Genomic DNA, 18,865 nt, shown 5'->3' on the forward strand with positions numbered 1-18,865 from the left:
ATAAATCCATACATATGTACTTTGAATTTGAGGAAACATAAAAAAAAAATTCTCCTCCCACTCTGAAAATGACATGTCTTTGTTCTTTTGGCTTTTGACTTGTTTGCATGCTAAATGTTTACAGTACACACACTCAAATGTATGAATGCAGGTGACTCACTTCACGTTCGAGTGAATTACTGCTTTTTATTGACTGGTTGGGCTCCACTACATCAGTGATGGCAGTGCCAGTGCAGAGTGTTCATGAGTGCAAGAAACAATGCAGTAACGGTATTTACAGTGCTTAAACCTGTTTTTATGGATCTTTATCTTCTACCAGTTCCCACTCATCCCAACAGTTTTTACACTGATTTACTCTCCTTTTGGTTGCTTTTTCTGTTACACCAAGGATAAGGCATGGCACAATAACTTTACATAAGTGAAATTATTTAAACACAAAAAAAGAGACAAAACACGCATGGAGGTCAATTCGTCTCAACAAAATATATTCTCTGGTGTGCATTTACCTGAATGGTAAAAGTTTTGATATATACTTTTTTATTGATTTTCATTTGATTAATTTGAGATAGTTTGAATGTGTAATGAAAGAAGTACTACCTCATTTGATATCTCTTTTGAGATCTTGACATGCTCGTTTTCTGTATACCCTTTTTATGACCTGATTTGCTGTGCTGTGCAGCCATTAAAAATATTATTTTTAATAAAATTTTTCTGGCTGCTATATAACTCCTCCTTCCTTTTTCTGCTCCTATTAGTGGTCATTACAGTGGATCTGCTTGTCTGGCTGTTAACACTGTTGACCTGGCAAAAGTTTTGTGCTGAAAGCCCTTCCTAATGCAACCCTCCCCATTGACCTAGTAGTTGGGTTTTTGGTTTCTATAGGTCTAAAGTGTTGAATTTTATTCTAAATATATTCTCCTCCAAAACAAAATATACAGAATATTCCAGTGTACATGGACATCTTTCATTTTGGACAGTTCAGAAAAAAGTTCACATGGCAATCAGTAATGTCTTGATGAATGTATTTTTCGTAATTGCATTTGAAACAATCTAATTCCATCAGAACAATAAACATATTTTAAAATGTCATAAATCCATATAAATATGAATATTTCTTAAATTATAAAATGTAAAAATGTACATCTACTAGATAAATGCCCTTCACAGATTAATTAAGAATTAATTAACAAATTTACCAGAAGCAAATGCATAACACAGAGAGAAAGGCAGACAATTCAGAACACCAACAGAACCTATTGTGAAGGATCTTATACAGGACAATATATTTTTTGGTTTTTATCAGAAGAAAACAAAATATGATCAATCTGATTCTTCAGGGTCATCTCTCTTTATCATCAGGATAGCATAAGTAAAGATGCTCATTGACATCAGGGAAAGACAATTCTCAGTAGGTTTTGGTTTTGATATAAGGTAAAAAATTATCCTAAAAAGAAATACACATAAATGGGTAGGATCCCCAATCTTTTGGTTGTGCATTTGTGTCTCATGTATTCAGATATGATTGTTGGTATCTTTCTTATGTGTAAGAAATGTTCTTAACCGGGTTCTCGTGTCCCAATAGGGACATGTTGAACCATACATCCATGTAATCCGGGCCAATAAAGGCATTTCATGCACTGACTAGGTCTAGGCTGGAAAACCACTCAAACCCCTTCGTTCTTAAGAAGAAGACCCTATCAGCACACTAACCGTTCTGGACACAGTCCTCGGTTCACAGCTGTGAAGGGTTCTCCACTGTGGAATTCTCTGTGTCATTTCCATTGGAGTTCTCCATCAGTTGTGCGATTCCTGACTGGGTGGAGTACTTGAAGATGAAGGCCTTCATGAGGTCATAGCGGTAGTGGCGGTGAATGAAGCTATACACCACGGGGTTGATGCAGCAGTGTAGCAAGGACAGGCACTGGGTGAGCTGCAGCGCCACATACAGGCCATTCTCCATGCTGCAGTCCAGCGGCACAGCGCCCAGGAGCACCAGAGCATCGGCCAGGAGCACAATGTGGTACGGAGCCCAGCACAAAAGGAAAACTACAATGTAGGTGAGGATGACCTTTCGACTCAACCTTCTGTCCTGGTCTCCGGTGGAGCAGGAGGCCAAGGTTCTGGCCAACAAGGCATATGAAACGGCAATGACCGGGAAGGGCACAGCAAACCCCAACACCACAAAGCTGAGCTGAATACCCACCATCCACTCCTGTGGGCTGTGTTCAGGGTACACAGGCCTGCAGAGGCTAGCATCAGCTTGCGAGGCCTTTACCACCTTGAGGAAGTAGGTATCGGGCACAGAGGCAATGAGAGCGAGCAGCCATGTGAATATGCAGACCAGGCGTCGCACTAACCTCTTTCTTCTCCCTGTGGCATTTCCAAAGTGGTTCACTGAGAGGTACCGGTCAACACTCATACAGGCCAAAAAGAAGATGCTGGCAAAAAGGTTGACACTAAAGATGAGGTGGGTGAGCTTACAGGCCACTTCACCAAAGGGCCAGTGCCCCCCCTGTGCCAAGGAGCTCACCCAGATAGGGAGGGTGGCCACCACACAGAGGTCGGCCACAGCCAGGTTCATGATGTACAGGTGTGTCTCGTGCCGGTGGCTCCCAGTGCGCAGGTTGACACAAACAACTATGGCATTGGCTGCCAGGCCCACCATGAAGATGAAGACGTAGAGGGTGCACATGGCATGGAGGAGGGCAATGCGGTTAAAGGCCGTGAGGCACAGATGCATCTCCACGTGTGAGATGTTTTCATCATGGTCAGTGTAGTTCAGGTCCTCGTACAAGAGGTCAGAGGGGTCACTCACGTTCATCTTCACCTTGGCTGTGGAAAGAAGATACTGTGGGTGTCCTTCAAACACACTGAAGAATTTTGTTTATGTTTCTGATATCTAGTATGTAAAATAGATTAAAACAGTTAAGAAATATTTTCTGTATTTCAGACGAATCTAACACTGACACACATGCACACACACTGAACAAAATAAAAATTTTTACTTCGTCTAACAATTTCCGAGCATGTTCTTTTTCTGACAAGTTAGGCCTTATCAGGGCTCTTAGTTTGTAAACTCAAAATCTATAGAAATCGAATGGGAATTGCTGGTGTCTTCCTCTTGTAAGTTGCTTTGGATAAAAGTGTCTGCTAAGTAAAATAAAATAAGGAAATATTGACCTATGTGTCCTATTTAAAAAAAATCTCATTACACTTATTCCATGTAGTCTTTTTGTTATAAATGAATAAAATATACATGAATTATACAGATATATGGACATTGATCATATTTGTAACATTTTCACATCTATTAAAATCTGATATAAAGTTTGCAGAACCAGTGAATGTGGTTTCTATCTAATAAATAAAATGTATTAAAATATTTATTTACTCTGTAATTATGCATTATTAATGACCTACCTGTCAGTGCCTTCGTTTACTGTGAAGATGTGGAGTTTGTAGATGAGGATCTCCTCTCCCCTCCACTGCTGCATACAAACTGCGGTTCAGCGCGCGCTGCACACCCCCATATAGGCCGGCGTGAGGAGTGCAGCGACGCCCCCGTCCGGTCGTGATGTTGCCAGATGTGGGGCCTTTTCCGTCCTGCAGCATTTCTCAGAAGACTGTTATAGTAACTGACACTAATAACTATTTGGTAATGCTGCTCGTATAAAATATTGGTGCTAATGCATGTGACAGATAATACTGGAAGAGCTACCTGTCTGGATTTATGATGCCATCTGTACAGGCTGCAGGAAGAGGAGGAGGAGGAATGGTCTTGGGCTTTTTTTAAGGATTTGGCCATGACCCATTAGTTTGAGTGAAGGGTCATTTTACTGTCATGGCAAACAGAGACTGTGGGTGACTGTGTGCTTTCCAGCATTGCTATGTCCTTCTGCACACAGTGTGATTCACTCAGTTAATTTTGTTACTTGAACATTTTTATACAGCAAAGCAGCAAATTTACAAAATATGTGAAATTTCTGAACAATATGAATTCATGAACCATGCTTTGCATCCCATGTCCAGATCCTATCTTCATCTGATAGGTGTCAGTTATATGGGCGTGATCCAGCTCCATCTGACAGTTGCTTTTAACAGAAATTGAAGGGCGCAGGACTTCTGTTGGTTTTTACTAGTAAAAGATTTATTCATTATAAATAATGAATGACTTTGTTCTCATTTTAGGAGCAGGGTCAGGCCTTTTTTCATGTGCATTCATTAAATTAAACTGGTGTGGGTCTGTGTGCTTGCGTGCCTAGTGGGTGGGTGGAATTTTCCTCTCAGCCAGGAACTCCTCCTTTCTAATGTTGCAAGAAAGTCTAATGAAGTCTGTTGTGTCGTTTGAAGTCCAGAAGAAAGTCCAAGCACAATCTGTACAGACTAACAAAATATTCATAACTTGGTTCTACTGTCCAGAGTCATAAAAAATTATTTTCTTAAAGAACAATTCAATTTAACTTTGTTTACTTGTGGGATAGGACTGCATTACTCTTTTGCATCTACTGGATATTTATCAAGAATCATGGTTGGACCTCATAAAGGACAGGAACTGAGGGAGGAACTATTGTTTCACCATGAGCACCGCATGAAAGAACACAGTCTCAGCATGCACGGATGTCCATTGTCCTGCCTTATCAAACTATCAGCACAGATTTCAAAAAGGTTCCCGATAAACGTCCTTGTGTTGAGAGACCCCGCCAGCTTCTTTCTTACAAGCCAAGGAATGAGGCATTCAGAGGTCTCTTTGGGTGGGACCATTGAAATATTGATTTGATTCAAGCACAGGGCCATAAATATCTCAGGACCATTTTATTTCTATATTTCCTTATTAAATTCTGAGTTGTGTAGAATGTTTTGGCATTGCTATATTTGCCAGGGCAGCTGTGACATTTCCTTTGAATAAAGTTGTCTTAAAATGTCACATGGGTCAAATGATCTTGCTCTACTAATGTCAAGGTCCAGGAGGTCAAAGGACACATATGTCAGACAGCTTTATTCAGACCACTCCTACCTGTTGTTGCAGACTGTGGCGCATCATACAGATATGTTCATCTTCACACAGAGTGTGTCCTCTAGGCTGAGAATGGACTGAATATCTATTCGATTCCAAAACATATTTGGAATGCAACCTCCTTTTCTGTTAAGACATAAAAAAAAATCTCTCCTTTAACTCCTTGCTCTATGATATGTGCAGGAAAAATGTCCCTTTCACTATGTGTAAGGTCCTGTGAGCAGGGTCTAACTTTTATTGTTCTCTGCCAATTAAAAGTCATGAACTGTAAAGGCAGAGGAAAGCCATTTTTAATTAGGTCTGTAATCTGATGAGGTATGCACATTTATGGATCATATCCAAACAACACCAAAAGCGTCCAGAAAGCGAGTGAAGGAGGAGCACACATGCAGCACTGAGAACAAACTGGTACGGAACAGGTGAAGTCGTAAAACGTTGTGAGAAATTTCCGCACGTGCTTGATATTTTCAACCTTCACTGTACACTGTAATTTATTTTCATGCCTCTGGCAGGTTTTAGGGCTTCATGGCTTATTTTTGTTGGCTGGGCTGTATTTCCCAAAAACAGACTTCCTCACCAAGCAAACAACTTCATTCAAGTGGATCAAGCTTTGACAACATTAATTTGTCAAAAAAATAATGTCAACCTTAACAATATATTTAATCTGACATGAAATTGTTATTATTCTCACATTTATTTATTGGGAATTGACAGGTAATATGTCAAGCAAATACTTTTCAGTATATCCTTTACAGATGGAGGGAAACAACACCCATGGGCGTGAGACAACAAAAGCAGTTTCAGTTTATTACCCGTAATGTCGTTATGAAAATGCATCACAGCTGTGAGATGTCACTGGCCCATGGGAGCAGTGTGTGTGTGTGTTTTATGACTCCCTTCAATGCCATACTGGGAGGGCGTATTTGTATATGTCTACATTTCCTTAAGTGCGTCTGGCATAAACAGCGATTTCTCTGAGATCTCTGCTGACACGGCCAGTTCTCATTAGCATCTATTTCCAGAATGAGATTGGGCTTCAGCCCCTACAACCCTTAAGTGTGTTTTCTTTACGGTTTTAAGTATTTTTCTCTTTAACCATATTGGATTTATACCATATTGATTTTTAAATATTTGATATGAGGTATTCCCTGTATACCTGTTGAGCCTTCTTTCATGTTTGAGAAGATATTACATCAATACAAGTTAATTCCATGTTGGCATCTTGTTTGTAATTTTTGTTTATAACAACAAACATTTAACACAACAAAAGAGTGAATCAGTCATTTTATATTGGGGTTATTATTTTCCATTGATGCGTTAATGCGTTAATTGATGCGTTAGATGATGTAAGTTAAACCATTCTTAAACAGGTCAGGATAATTATATCAGTAATCTAAGATTCTAATGTCCAGGAATATACAAATAATCCAAGAAACAGTGCCAAACAAAAGTGAAATCCATTCATCAGATGTTGTGGATTATACACATGACCATCTGGGAATTTTCAGCCTGATCACTGTGTTATAACTACAGGAGATCTCAGCAAACTCTACTCGATACTAGAGAGCATACCAACAAAGACATCCAAGTAGATTTTTGGTACCATATGGGAGCCTTTGCTGGATCTAATCAATGCATATATTGCACTGCACTGAAAAGCCTGATCTTGACATCTGTCACATCCGTGGGCTCAGGGTGGAAGGAAACGCAGAAACGGGACATCTTGCAAATGGGATTTATTACACAACAACGGCATGAGGGCCAAAACTGGAGAAAAAAAAGGGGAGAACAAATACGAACCCGCAGGTGTGTGGCGATTGGCAGGTTTATACACCAAAACACATACAGGTATGGTACGTAACTGCATAAATGTTTCTATAACAGGGCTCCAGCCCCCCCAGTAGCTCTGGATAAGGGCGTCTGATAAATGCCGTAAATGTAAATGTAAACCTGCACACAAGAATCAGCGTCGCCCCTTCACCCCCAGGGAGGTGCATTCTGAGCACGTGCGTCTCCGCTAGTGCCCCCAGCTCTCCTCCATGCACCGCACAGGAAGGCACTCCTGGACCGCCTAGAGACCAGTCACCGTATCGCAGGGTACTTTCTGGCAATGTGCAGCCCCTACCACTGCACCTCCCTGCTGGAGTCCCCAGCCCCTCTCCCTGCACAAGGGAGATGGTCCCAGACCCTCTGGCGACTGCTTAACCACCTGCAGAGCTGTGCCTTCTGGCGACGTGCACCCCCTGCCACTGCATGCCCCTTCTGGTAGTGTAGGGGCTTTGCTGGATCCCTCACAGCTCAGCCCCTTATGCATCCATTGGGACAATCAGGCCCTTTTCCTGCATGTCCCAGCTGGATCCTCATGCCACTCAGTGGGTTCTGTGGTGCTCCGCCCCTATGCTCACTGGTTACCGGAGGGTCCATTACCCCCCCCCACTTCCACACCCCCCCTCAGGAGGAGCCCCCAACCTGTACTGCACCCTCCCAAAAAAACTTTGGAAGAGCACCTCCCCTGGCTGGCCAAAGGGGTTCATCCACCTCGCCCTAGTGCAGTTGTGTCAGGAACTCCCTCCCTGGGAAGGAAGCAAGGAGGTGACGTGGGGTGTTCATGTACAGGATCGTGGCTGATTCTGTTTGTGGTCGTGGGGCAGGGTCCGATCAGCGGCTCGGGTTCCGGCTGATCAAAATCTGCCCTGAAAATCTCCAGGAAGTCCCAGAAACCCATGTCTGTCTTCCCCCGCAGCCACAGGGCTGTGCTCCAGCCCCAAGTTGACCCAGTCAGACGGCCAAAACTGGGCAAACAAAGGGGACTCCTTAAACTAACCTGCAGGTGTGTAGCGATTGCCAGGTTTGTACACTAAAACACATACAGGTATGAGAAGTAACCACATAAATGTCGCAGCCTTGTTCTGCTGCTTAACAGGTCCTTATAACAGGGCTCCAGCCATGTACACCTAATTATTCAAACCTGTCCATGGCTGGAGCCTTACTGTTAAGCTGATTGGTGCCAGCTGTGTCCCCAGCTGCACTCAGCCGTGACAACATCAGTGAAATTTCAAATTACTTCCCAATCACTAACCTATTGGGAAAATCCTACAAAAGCTATAGTACAACAGCTCATGAATTTCTGGAAAAGAATAGCACAATAAATGACCTGTATGATCACAGCATGGAAACTGCATATGTCAACGAACATTGACTACATTTTGATACTCAATCTCAGTGCTGCATTTAAAACTGTTGACTACCGCATTCTATTAAACAGATTGGAAAACTTTGTGGGAATCAGAGGCTGTGCCCTTAAATAGTCTGTTTCATACTTAATGGGTTAATAGAATTTTGTCAATATCAGTGGTGAATGTCCGGAAAAAGTGTTGGTCAAATAAGGAGTACCCCAAGGATCCATACTAGGACAATACTGCTCTCTTTGTATATGCTTCCACTTGGAAACATAATTCAGAAACTACCACTGTTGTGCAGATGACACACAACTGTATATCTCCAACAGATGTGATATACCAAAAATTGAGAAACTGTTTACAAGAAATTACAGCAACTTCCTCATGCTAAACTTGAAAAATACTGAAATACTGTTACTTGGTCATAAAGCTGGCAGAAGGAATCCATCCAACCTCTCAGTCAATATTGATGAGACTACTAACACCATATGCACAACCACCAAAGTCCTGGGAATAGCAAATGACAGGGATATGTCTTTCAAGAATAGCATATTTACAAGCAATATTTACAAGACTGCATTCTCTCACCTATGCAATGTTTCAAAGCTCAGATGAACACTCACCATGCATTATGTAGATTAACTGGGATATGCATTTGTAATGTCAAGAATCGACTTCAATGCTCCTCTTATTGGATGCCAAGCATCATCTCTCAGTAAACTCCTACAATTGTTGACGTAATAATTCTAATTCTAATTCTCAGCAGGTGCACTAGCTTCTGTACCAGCATCTACCATAACCACTCAGTCCCAGCCAGCCGAGTGTAATCTGTTTCTCACTGAGTTACTATAGTTTCTGGCATTGAGCTGATGATGAGATGTAGCAGTATGAAATGTATCAGAGTGTCACCACAGCCACCAACACCATAAGGACTGAAGCTTCAGGGATCTTCAAACCAGCATTAAAATGGACATGCAGTGTAGAGAGTTTTATCTTGTGTGCAGGTCAAACTGTATCAACTGTGGGGCCTGTCAATTCCTTTGAGACATACTGTATGTGATTTGGGCTATGTAAGAAATTAATGTTGTTGTTGATTATATGAGAAGCACAATATCACACCCATCAGACAAAACATATGAGACATTTGTAATAAAAAAAAAAGTTCAAAGCATATTACAACAAATAATTCTTATGGTATGACATAAATCTATGGATTCCTGTGTCTACTGTGATTGGCCTTTTTCTTTCATGTTAAGATTCTTAAAGACTTTTTATGATGCTGATGTTTTCTGTGGGTCCTGTGGGGACATGTTTCAATAATAATTTTTAGTGCTTTCCATAAACCCCTTGAAGTTAAAGTGATTGTCAGTGTGAAGCACTGCATCACAGCACACTGTGCACACAATGAAATGTGTCCTCTGCATTTAATACATCACCGTAGTGTGCAGTGCACAACCATGAAAGGCACATGGGGAGCAGTGTGTAAGGACAGTAATATGCTCAATGGCACCTTGGTAGTTCAGGATTTAAACCAGCAAACCTCTAACATGTCTGCTTCCTTACCCACTAGGCCACCACTGCCTCAGAGTTCTTCTGAGTTAATGAGTAAAGAATCTCCCAGTTTGTCGTAATAAACACATATCTGTCCCATCTACTCAACATGGAGATTAATACAGTATTAGTTATTGCATCTGGTCTCCAGTAAGCTCAGGCTGAACAGGGGAATACAGTGTGACAGTCCTACATAAACATGTGGCAAGGGGCATCATGTGGTGGGAAGCAGTCTTTCAATGATACCAGCATCTTCCAGGGGTGGTTCACATTTGTGGTTTCTTTGTATGCAAACCAAAAGCACGACAGCCTCAGGGACAAGACATACAGTGGTTCCTGGAAGTAGGGAAAGATTTCCTCTTCCTTTACAAATAATGGCGGAAAATAGTCATCTTGGTTTAAAGGATGATCCAATGTCTGTGTATGCAGCAGATATGTGAGAACATTTTAATACTGGCAATGGTTTGCATGCTTTTAGCAGTCATGTAATGTTTCTAATTATTATTTCACACGTCCTTACAAGTGTTGCTCTGGTCTTGGTGTTGAGTCACAGCACCTGCTGAATACATCTGGCTATTCTTTATGTCTGGCTGTTCTTTATGAGAATAATACGCAGAAAGCCATTACTGTACTATATACTGAAGAGATAAAATAAACATCAGTTAGATGTGATCCTTATGAAATATACTGCTTTGTCAAATCCATTATTAGCAATATTAAACTGTAGCATCTAACTGAAACTTAGATTTGTAACATTGGACGCTTGACAATGATACTTCACATTCAATTTATTTATTTTATTCTAGTGGATAAAAGCACGATATTACAAGCAATTCCGTACTTCACCAAAAGTATGGATTCTAGTTTGTTCACAGTGAAGATCTGTTAGGAGACCACACATTCCCAGCAGTTCCAGCAGTTGCTTTAGGGTGTCCCCAGCAATGGAGCTCAACTCCAGGATGTTCTCCACCTCGCTCGCTTGACCAGCTCGGGTCTGCTGCATGCATTCTGAGGGACTTAAATGATTTCAGCTGGCATCCCTGGGGCAAGGAAAGAAGTCCATGCCAAACATGTGGGGAGGGGTTCTCCAAAGGGCACTCTTATGACCAAGGAGAATCCTTTGATTCCTCACAACACTTCTCTTCCTGCACATCACTACTTCTCAGTGGTTCCTTGCTGGAGGTGATAGTAATTTTCTGCAAAGGGCGAGGCATGACGTGATTTTCAGGCTGGCCACTCATAACATACAGCACAGTGTTTCCATGAAAGCAGATGTTTTGTAGGCATTCTCAAGTTCTGGTCTGTATTAGAGATCACATGTAAATGTCAGCAGTTAGTGAGGCCTTTGGGTGGGGTGCTTTCACCATGGTGAGGATGTGGGTCACACCCAGACCCACACCCATCTGTCACCAAATCCACAAGTCATGCAACCATTCTGAAACAGTCCCAAACAGACTAATTCTGCTCAGCCCCACACTGTGACAAATACACCTCCAGGTGCTTTGGGTTATTGTGCCCCCTCATTGAAGACTGAGCTGCTCTAGGGCAAATGCATTATTTGAAACACTGATTGAAGTCGTTTGCGGGTTTGTTTCCTGCAAGCTTCTGCACCGCACATGAATGAATTAGGTTTATTAATTAATTGGGTACACCTTCATTATTCAAGCATTTCCAGGCTTTCATCACCTCTAAAGCTTAGCTTGTTTGCTCAGCCATGCATAGCATGGTGTGAAGAATGCAATTTCAGCTCCATTCTTTGGGTGTCTTCCCACCACCATGAACCCAGACCGCATCAGATGGCCATTCACATATCTGCTTTCATCCCATTCTTTCACAGTCAGTCCAAAACATGGTGGTTTCTCACTACTGACAGCACAGAAACACTGAAGCATTAACAATACAGAGGCGCTTACACACAAAGACGGAGTTGGAATTTTATGTTGAAATGCAGATTTATGGACCTGCTGCACAGTGACTTTCCTCCAGATGAGTTTCGCTGAGCATCAGGGTCTGACATGAGGAAATTAAGTCAATAAAGTATGGCTGTCACCAGTCCTGACAGCACGGCCTAAAACAGGAAAATTTAAAACTAACTAGCTATAAAAGACTCAGCAGTAGGTAATCTTAAAGGCATTAAGTTGACAATTAATACATGTACATTTCTGTACAAAATCATGACATAAGACTAAACATTAGACTTAATTTACACACAGAGGCTCACATAGGATTTTTTCCCCATATTGACGATGTATTCTTACAGACATCAACTTGCTACTTTGCAAACAGCAACAATAGTACCATCCTGGGGCTGAAGACAGCACACTTCTGACCATAAAAGGCAAGGAAAGGAGGACAGCACCTCTCTGTGGTCAAAATACAGCATACCTTGGATGGTGGACTGAGAAGGAAATAAGGAATAATTCGAGAAACACCAGGGTGTTTCAGTGAAGGTTAACATTGTGACAAGAGTAGTTGATGTTAAGACATCCTATGAGCCTGTAGTGATTTAGAAACAAATGTATGCTTTTGCTACGTTTTGCTTTTTTCCATTTAGAAATGAAATATCCAAACTGAGTTACTGGTGTGCTCACGATGCAAGATCCAGTGAAGAATAATGTTGGTGATGCAGCACACGTGTTTCAGGAATAGAAGTGAAATGGTAGACAAATAACCCAAGAGATTACAACTGTACATCAAGCTTTATTGCAAATTTCACACTCCTGCTTTCATCTGGCTGTTGGGAGGCAGAGGTTTGCCAAGATGGTGGCCTACGGTCAGGCCATAAGGAGAACCAGAATGCTTCTCCTGCACATCCACCTTCATCTGGAAGCCCTTCTCCAGGTCAAACTATCACAAGGTGCAAAAAGAAGGGAGCCTCATTCAGGAGACCCTGCAGACGGCCAGTCCAGGTCTCCAGCATGCTGGCTCTTGCCTCCTGGGGAACGTATGCAGGTGCCCAGAAGATCTGGGGAGGGAGAACTTGGAAGCCACAGAAGTGAAGGATTCCATTCTACAAAAAATAAATAGTTAATAAAAATAAAAAATAAAAAAATAAATAAATAAAAAAGTTACAGCTTTGCAGATATGACAACCTGAATTGGCCACAGGGTCACATTGATGTCCCCATTAATTCCACTGGCACTGAACATGGTTTCATGAGAGCTTGTGGTAAATGACAGCATTGCCTTTTTATTCTAGATGTAGTAGAGAAAGTTCTTAGTTCTGCTAAGAAGAAAATGTGCGCTCAGGGTTCCTTTATAGACTATTTACCTTGAATATTCCTTCCACTGTAGGGTTTCTCAGGGCTGAAGGCAAGCCTTTAGTAAGAACCCGGTCAATCCAACCTTTCATTATTGCAGGCATCGTGAACCAGTACATGGGAAACTGAGAAAAGATGTTCATTAAAAGGATCCTAAAGCTCTGGCATTTATAAAAAAATTTTAATTTTTAACTAGAATTAAAGCAAACCTGGAAAATGACTAGGTCTGCGTCCTTCAGCTTCTTCTGTCTGCTACGATGTCAGGACTGAGGCGACCTTCCTGCCATGCGGTCATAGTCCTCCCCATAACGAAGTGCTCAGGGTTCTTATGCCTCCTACAAAATTGGGTACTCACATTTACCTGAATGTTATGGCTTAATAAAAAGGTCTCAAAATGATGAATCCAGAATTGGCAGATACAAAATGGGACTAAAACCTGTGGAGAAGTGAACTAACTAGTGAGTTAACAATTAACTATTGGGGGAAGGTTGTTTGAACAAGGAAACTAGTAATATGTACACTTCATGTAGAAGCAACAGCCCCCCTCCCTTCTCTAATTTAGTTGTCCATTCTGCAAAAATAAAATTGCAACAAGCTGTAGTCAACCTAACACTGCCATTAAATCAGTGCATTGTTACAGCCCTACATTTCTAAAGAGATAAAGACAGAAGGGCAGTAAAACAGCAGCCTAATCAGCGCTCTCACCAGTTACGTCATCTTCAGTGGCTGTGGCCTTGAATTTCATGGCATACAGGTCAGACACCACTACATCACAGCCCTGAGCTTTGAGGGCTTCCTCAGCAGCCTTCTTAACAGCAGCATTAAAAGAAGCGGCACTTTGGTGGGCATAAACAATTAATACGTTCTTGGCTGCTGTAACACATTAAGTAAACTTGATTAACATAAATGGGAAAAAAATGTTTTTTTTTTTTTTTTTTTTTTTTTTTAAATGACATACTTACCCATTACAATTTCTTTATTTAATTATTATTTTTTTTTTTTTTTTTTTTTTTTTTTTTTTTAAACCCACCAGCAGACCTTGATCTGAAAGACCGTGGTATGAAGTTACAGGCCAGCAGAGCTGCATTTAAAGCTGGCAGCTAATCTAGCATTAAGACCTGCCCCTAATTTCACTAATTGTCCAATGATTAAAGGTAAAGTGTCACATAGTTGTGTTTGGCCATGCAGTTTCATCTTTCCTAAATGAGTAAAAAAACACCAGAACGAGAGACGGAAATGAAAAATTGTGTCTTTAAATGTCCTGGGAAACTAAAGCAGTTTTACAGCATGTGTCTCAGAGAATGAAAATTGCAGTTGCTTTCCAAATTAAACAGATGAACTTAACTAGTGAAGAGGGTCGTTTAGTGTTGAACCGAGCAGTACGTGAAGTTCTTTATTATCTAAAGGCATCAGTGAACAAGGAGGACTTAAATATTTTTGGGGATGAGGCACATTAAAGATCAAAAGGAATTAGGTCCCTGTGATGCCAAGCATGTTGAATGAAAGCTGCATTGCCATGTTAGTTTCTGGAAGGAGAGGTTGGTTTTTAAACCAAAATCAAAATCAATTTTGGTGCAGCCCATAACAATAGAGCACTTTTGAGAAAACAAAAGTGTTGCATATACCAGACATGTCTTTTTTTTGTATTCTCATCAGAAACAAAGATAAGACTGATTTTAAAGATTTTCAAAATATGCTTTGTACTGTTTTTATTCTTGGCATAGAAATTAATTTCTTTTACTTTGGTCCAGGCCTCATGTTTCTACAGTCTATGTAGATGTCACAGATATAAGCACTTCTTGCACATGAAATTGCCACATGATCTTAATCATGAAAGCACACAGATTCTGGAGACTTGAGTCCTTTATACCTTCAAGATCCTGGATATTGATGTAATGTGGTTACATTTTTACTTGACTTTTCCTAGGGGCAGTGGTGGCCTAGTGGTTAAGGAATAAACTATTCCAAGTTCCCTGCTTGCCTTTGTTTTTAAGATTTATTTTTTTGACCCCAGGAACGAAGATGCTTGAGTATAGGACAGTCACCGCCATTCTGTATGACTACAGTCTCTTAAATGGCATAAACCCAGCAAAAAACATTGGGAATTCTGAGCTAATGTGTATTTGGTCAGGTTAAGCACACAAAAATACTTCCATTATTCAAGCAGGCTGTACAGACAGTTCATGTCATCTTAAAAAGACATGACCTCATACGATGTTGCAGGTAATGCTAAACTAACCTCAAAATCATGTGTATAGTCACTCAGGGACCTTTATACCCCTAATCACCAGGAAAGTTCATTCAGAAGCAGAACAGTAAACCGCAGCACAGAGGCCTGGCGGCAGAATTTCCATACAGATTAAACCAATCAGGATTGGACAGTTGCACTTGCTCAGTGGTGGTATGGACTATGGTCACAGAGAAAAAAAAAAAAAAAAAAAAAAAAAACAAAGAGATTACAACTGTACATTAAGCTTTATTGCAAATTTCACACTCCTGCTTTCATCTGGCTGTTGGGAGGCAGAGGTTTGCCAAGATGGTGGCCTACGGTCAGGCCATAAGGAGAACCAGAATGCTTCTCCTGCACATCCACCTTCATCTGGAAGCCCTTCTCCAGGTCAAAGCTATCACAAGGTGCAAAAGAAAGGGGAGCCTCATTCAGGAGACCCTGCAGACGGCCAGTCCAGGTCTCCAGCATGCTGGCTCTTGCCTCCTGGGGAACGTATGCAGGTGCCCAGAAGATCTGGGGAGGGAGAACTTGGAAGCCACAGAAGTGAAGGATTCCATTCTACAAAAATTATTAAATAGTTATTAAAAATAAATAAATAAAAATAAATAAATAAAAAGTTACAGCTTTGCAGATATGACAACCTGAATTGGCCACAGGGTCACATTGATGTCCCCATTAATTCCACTGGCACTGAACATGGTTTCATGAGAGTTTGTGGTAAATGACAGCATTGCCTTTTTATTCTAGATGTAGAGAGAGAAAGTTCTTAGTTCTGCTAAGAAAACGTGCGCTCAGGGTTCATTTATAGACAATTTACCTTGAATATTCCTTCACTGTAGGGTTTCTCAGGGCTGAAGGCAAAGCCTTTAGTAAGAACCCGGTCAATCCAACCTTTCATTATTGCAGGCATCGTGAACCAGTACATGGGAAACTGAGAAAAGATGTTCATTAAAAGGATCCTAAAGCTCTGGCATTTATAAAAATTTTAATTTTTAACTAGAATTAAAGCAAAACCTGGAAAATGACTAGGTCTGCGTCCTTCAGCTTCTTCTGTTCTGCTACGATGTCAGGACTGAGGCGACCTTCCTGCCATGCGGTCATAGTTTCCTCCCCATAACAGAAGTGCTCAGGGTTCTTTATGCCTCCTACAAAGGGGGTAGTCATACTCACTTTCCAGACAACTGGTTTAGTTTAGGAGTCTAACTACAGGACAGACCCACAGTGAAAATAAATAAATAAAATCCTTGCTCACCAGTTACGTCATCTTCAGTGGCTGTGGCCTTGAATTTCATGGCATACAGGTCAGACACCACTACATCACAGCCCTGAGCTTTGAAGGCTTCCTCAGCAGCCTTCTTAACAGCAGCATTAAAAGAAGCGGCACTTTGGTGGGCATAAACAATTAATACGTTCTTGGCTGCTGTAAAACAAAATTAGGAAGATAATCACCACAAGAGACTACGAACTGCAAGAAAAAGCTCAACCAACACTCACCCATTTCACACACTAGCCACTCAAAGCCAAGGACTGTCTGTAGGGTGGAAATTGCAAGTAGAGCAGGAAGCTGGTGGAGCTGCTTTTAAATATTCAGGCACGGCCGGTGGACAATCACCAATCAATTAGATATGGCAATCCCACCCAAATTATTCTAAATTAATGTCCAACAAAAGTGGAGATTACTCAACTGTCCTTAAAGAGAAACTCATCTTTATATATAAATGAGAAATTTAAATTACTCTTGTAATTAGCGCTTTGAATGAAAAGGGGTGTGGCTTAATAAAAGTTGGGAAATTTAATTGTATGTTAAAGCACGTAAATGAGAAGAGATGTTGCAAATCTCATACACTAATCATTAAGTTTAAAAAATGTGCATCTTTAATTATTTCTCTTTTAATTTTGCAGAATTTAGAGTTTTAGCCCCTTAGGCATAATTGTCCATATTTACATTTACAGCATTTATCAGACACCCTTATCCAGAGCGACTTACAATCAGAAGTTACAGGGACAGTCCCCCTGGAGCAACTTAGGGTTAAGTGTCTTGCTCAGGGACACAATGGTAGTAAGTGGGGTTTGAACCTGGGTCTTCTGGTTCATAGGCGAGTGTGTTACCCACTAGGCTACTACCACCCTATTCTAACCATATTCAGATTTGAATGAATGTGTTCTTATACTAGTTTCTAACTATTACCTGAGGTTCTTGAGTTTGAACTTGAAATACTTTTTGGTTAAGGGGACCAATCCTGGAGACGGCATTCAGGGTGAGATCTATCAAGGGAATTATATGAACTCCTCACACCAGAAGCCAAGCATCCTTCAGTCTTCATGATTGGTGACAGTGAGAAATGGAAACATTATAGTGTTTATATTCACACCCAGAACTTTCTCATCCACTTTAATTAGTACATTTGAAAAATATCAGAATTTTTTGCTTCCTGCATGGATTTGCATGGAACTTCAATCATCAGCCCGCACCACATGGAGCTGAATAAGAAACAACAGAAGCTCTGTCTGGTGTGAAGGTTGGTTGCAGTTTTATCCATTTACATTTACAGCATTTATCAGACGCCCTTATCCTGAGCGATTTACAATCAGTAGTTACAGGGACAGTCACCCCCTGGAGACACTTGCTCAGGGACACAATGGTAGTAAGTGGGGTTTGAACCTGGGTCATAGGCGAGTGTGTTACCCACTAGGCTACTACCACCCTTTATAAAAGTATTCCAAAGTAATCCAAAAAGTATTTCAAGCCTGTGGATCGATAATAAAGCCTAAGGAAATGAAATACCTCCGTATTATATTTATTGAGACCACGGGGTGGTAGTAACCTAGTGAGTAACACTAGGCTCTTGTAAGTCGCTTTGGATAAAAGCGTCTGCTAAATAAAGTAAAGTAAAGTAACACATTCGCCTATGAACCAGAAGACCCAGATTCAAATCCCACTAACTATCCATTGTGTCCCTGAGCGTCTCCAGGGGGGGGACTGTCCCTGTAACTACTGATTGTAAATCGCTCTGGATAAGGGCGTCTGATAAATGCTCTAAATGTAAATTGAGAGCCACACCAGAAATGTTTTATGAACATATATTATTATTTATAAGAATGATGATCTTGTTTTAACATGATCTTATTCTGGGGTTTCGTGTAATTATTCCTGCAGAGGTCGCAACGCTGCAACTAATACAACTTCCACCAAACCCTGGCAGCAAAGTCCTGTTTCTCCGTATCACTTCATCGTGGCCACGCAGGTCATTTTCATTAGAATTTCCACGAGCGTACAGAACCGCTCCAGAAGTCGTGTCCGGTGAGGGAAAGGCCGTGAGAAGAAACTTCCATATTAGGTCACGCGTGATTCTTCGCGCAGTTCCTGTTCCAGCGCCGGTTCCGCGTCCTCGGAACCCGGACGCGCGGCTGGGCGCCTTTAAGAAGACAAGGCGCCTGTTTTAGCGCTCCTCTCATCATTAAAAATAGCGGGGAGGGTGAGGAGGGTGAGGAGGTGCAGCCCCCGTCCCCTCGGCCACTTTTCCCGGCGGAGCACGGAGCGGGTTGTGGAACTGGAGGTGGACGTGGATCAGCGGCACGTGGGGCGTCATCCAGAAGAAGAAGAAGAGAAGAAGACAGGAAGAAGAAGACTG

At 41.5% G+C, this 18,865-nt stretch overlaps 2 protein-coding genes and 1 pseudogene across 2 annotated transcripts; all 3 read right to left on the reverse strand.

Moving 5' to 3' along the window:
- Window positions 1-221: 221 nt before the first annotated feature.
- Window positions 222-3,492, reverse strand: LOC114773757 (atypical chemokine receptor 3-like). Its single transcript, XM_028965928.1, has 2 exons — window positions 3,421-3,492; window positions 222-2,832 (listed from the first exon to the last, which is right to left on the reverse strand). The coding sequence occupies exon 2, from the start codon at window positions 2,819-2,821 to the stop codon at window positions 1,733-1,735; it is 1,089 nt and encodes a 362-aa protein (XP_028821761.1). The 5' UTR covers window positions 2,822-2,832; window positions 3,421-3,492; the 3' UTR covers window positions 222-1,732.
- Window positions 3,493-12,456: 8,964 nt separating this feature from the next.
- LOC114773756 (NAD(P)H dehydrogenase [quinone] 1-like) lies at window positions 12,457-13,969 on the reverse strand (annotated as a pseudogene).
- A 1,522-nt stretch (window positions 13,970-15,491) lies between these two features.
- LOC114773760 (NAD(P)H dehydrogenase [quinone] 1-like) lies at window positions 15,492-16,731 on the reverse strand. Its single transcript, XM_028965932.1, has 6 exons — window positions 16,728-16,731; window positions 16,486-16,653; window positions 16,248-16,378; window positions 16,051-16,164; window positions 15,875-15,976; window positions 15,492-15,791 (listed from the first exon to the last, which is right to left on the reverse strand). The coding sequence occupies exons 1-6, from the start codon at window positions 16,729-16,731 to the stop codon at window positions 15,492-15,494; spliced, it is 819 nt and encodes a 272-aa protein (XP_028821765.1).
- Between the last annotated feature and the right edge of the window lie 2,134 nt (window positions 16,732-18,865).

The sequence above is a fragment of the Denticeps clupeoides genome, unplaced genomic scaffold, assembly GCF_900700375.1.
Source record: "Denticeps clupeoides unplaced genomic scaffold, fDenClu1.1, whole genome shotgun sequence".
NCBI lineage: Eukaryota > Metazoa > Chordata > Actinopteri > Clupeiformes > Denticipitidae > Denticeps > Denticeps clupeoides.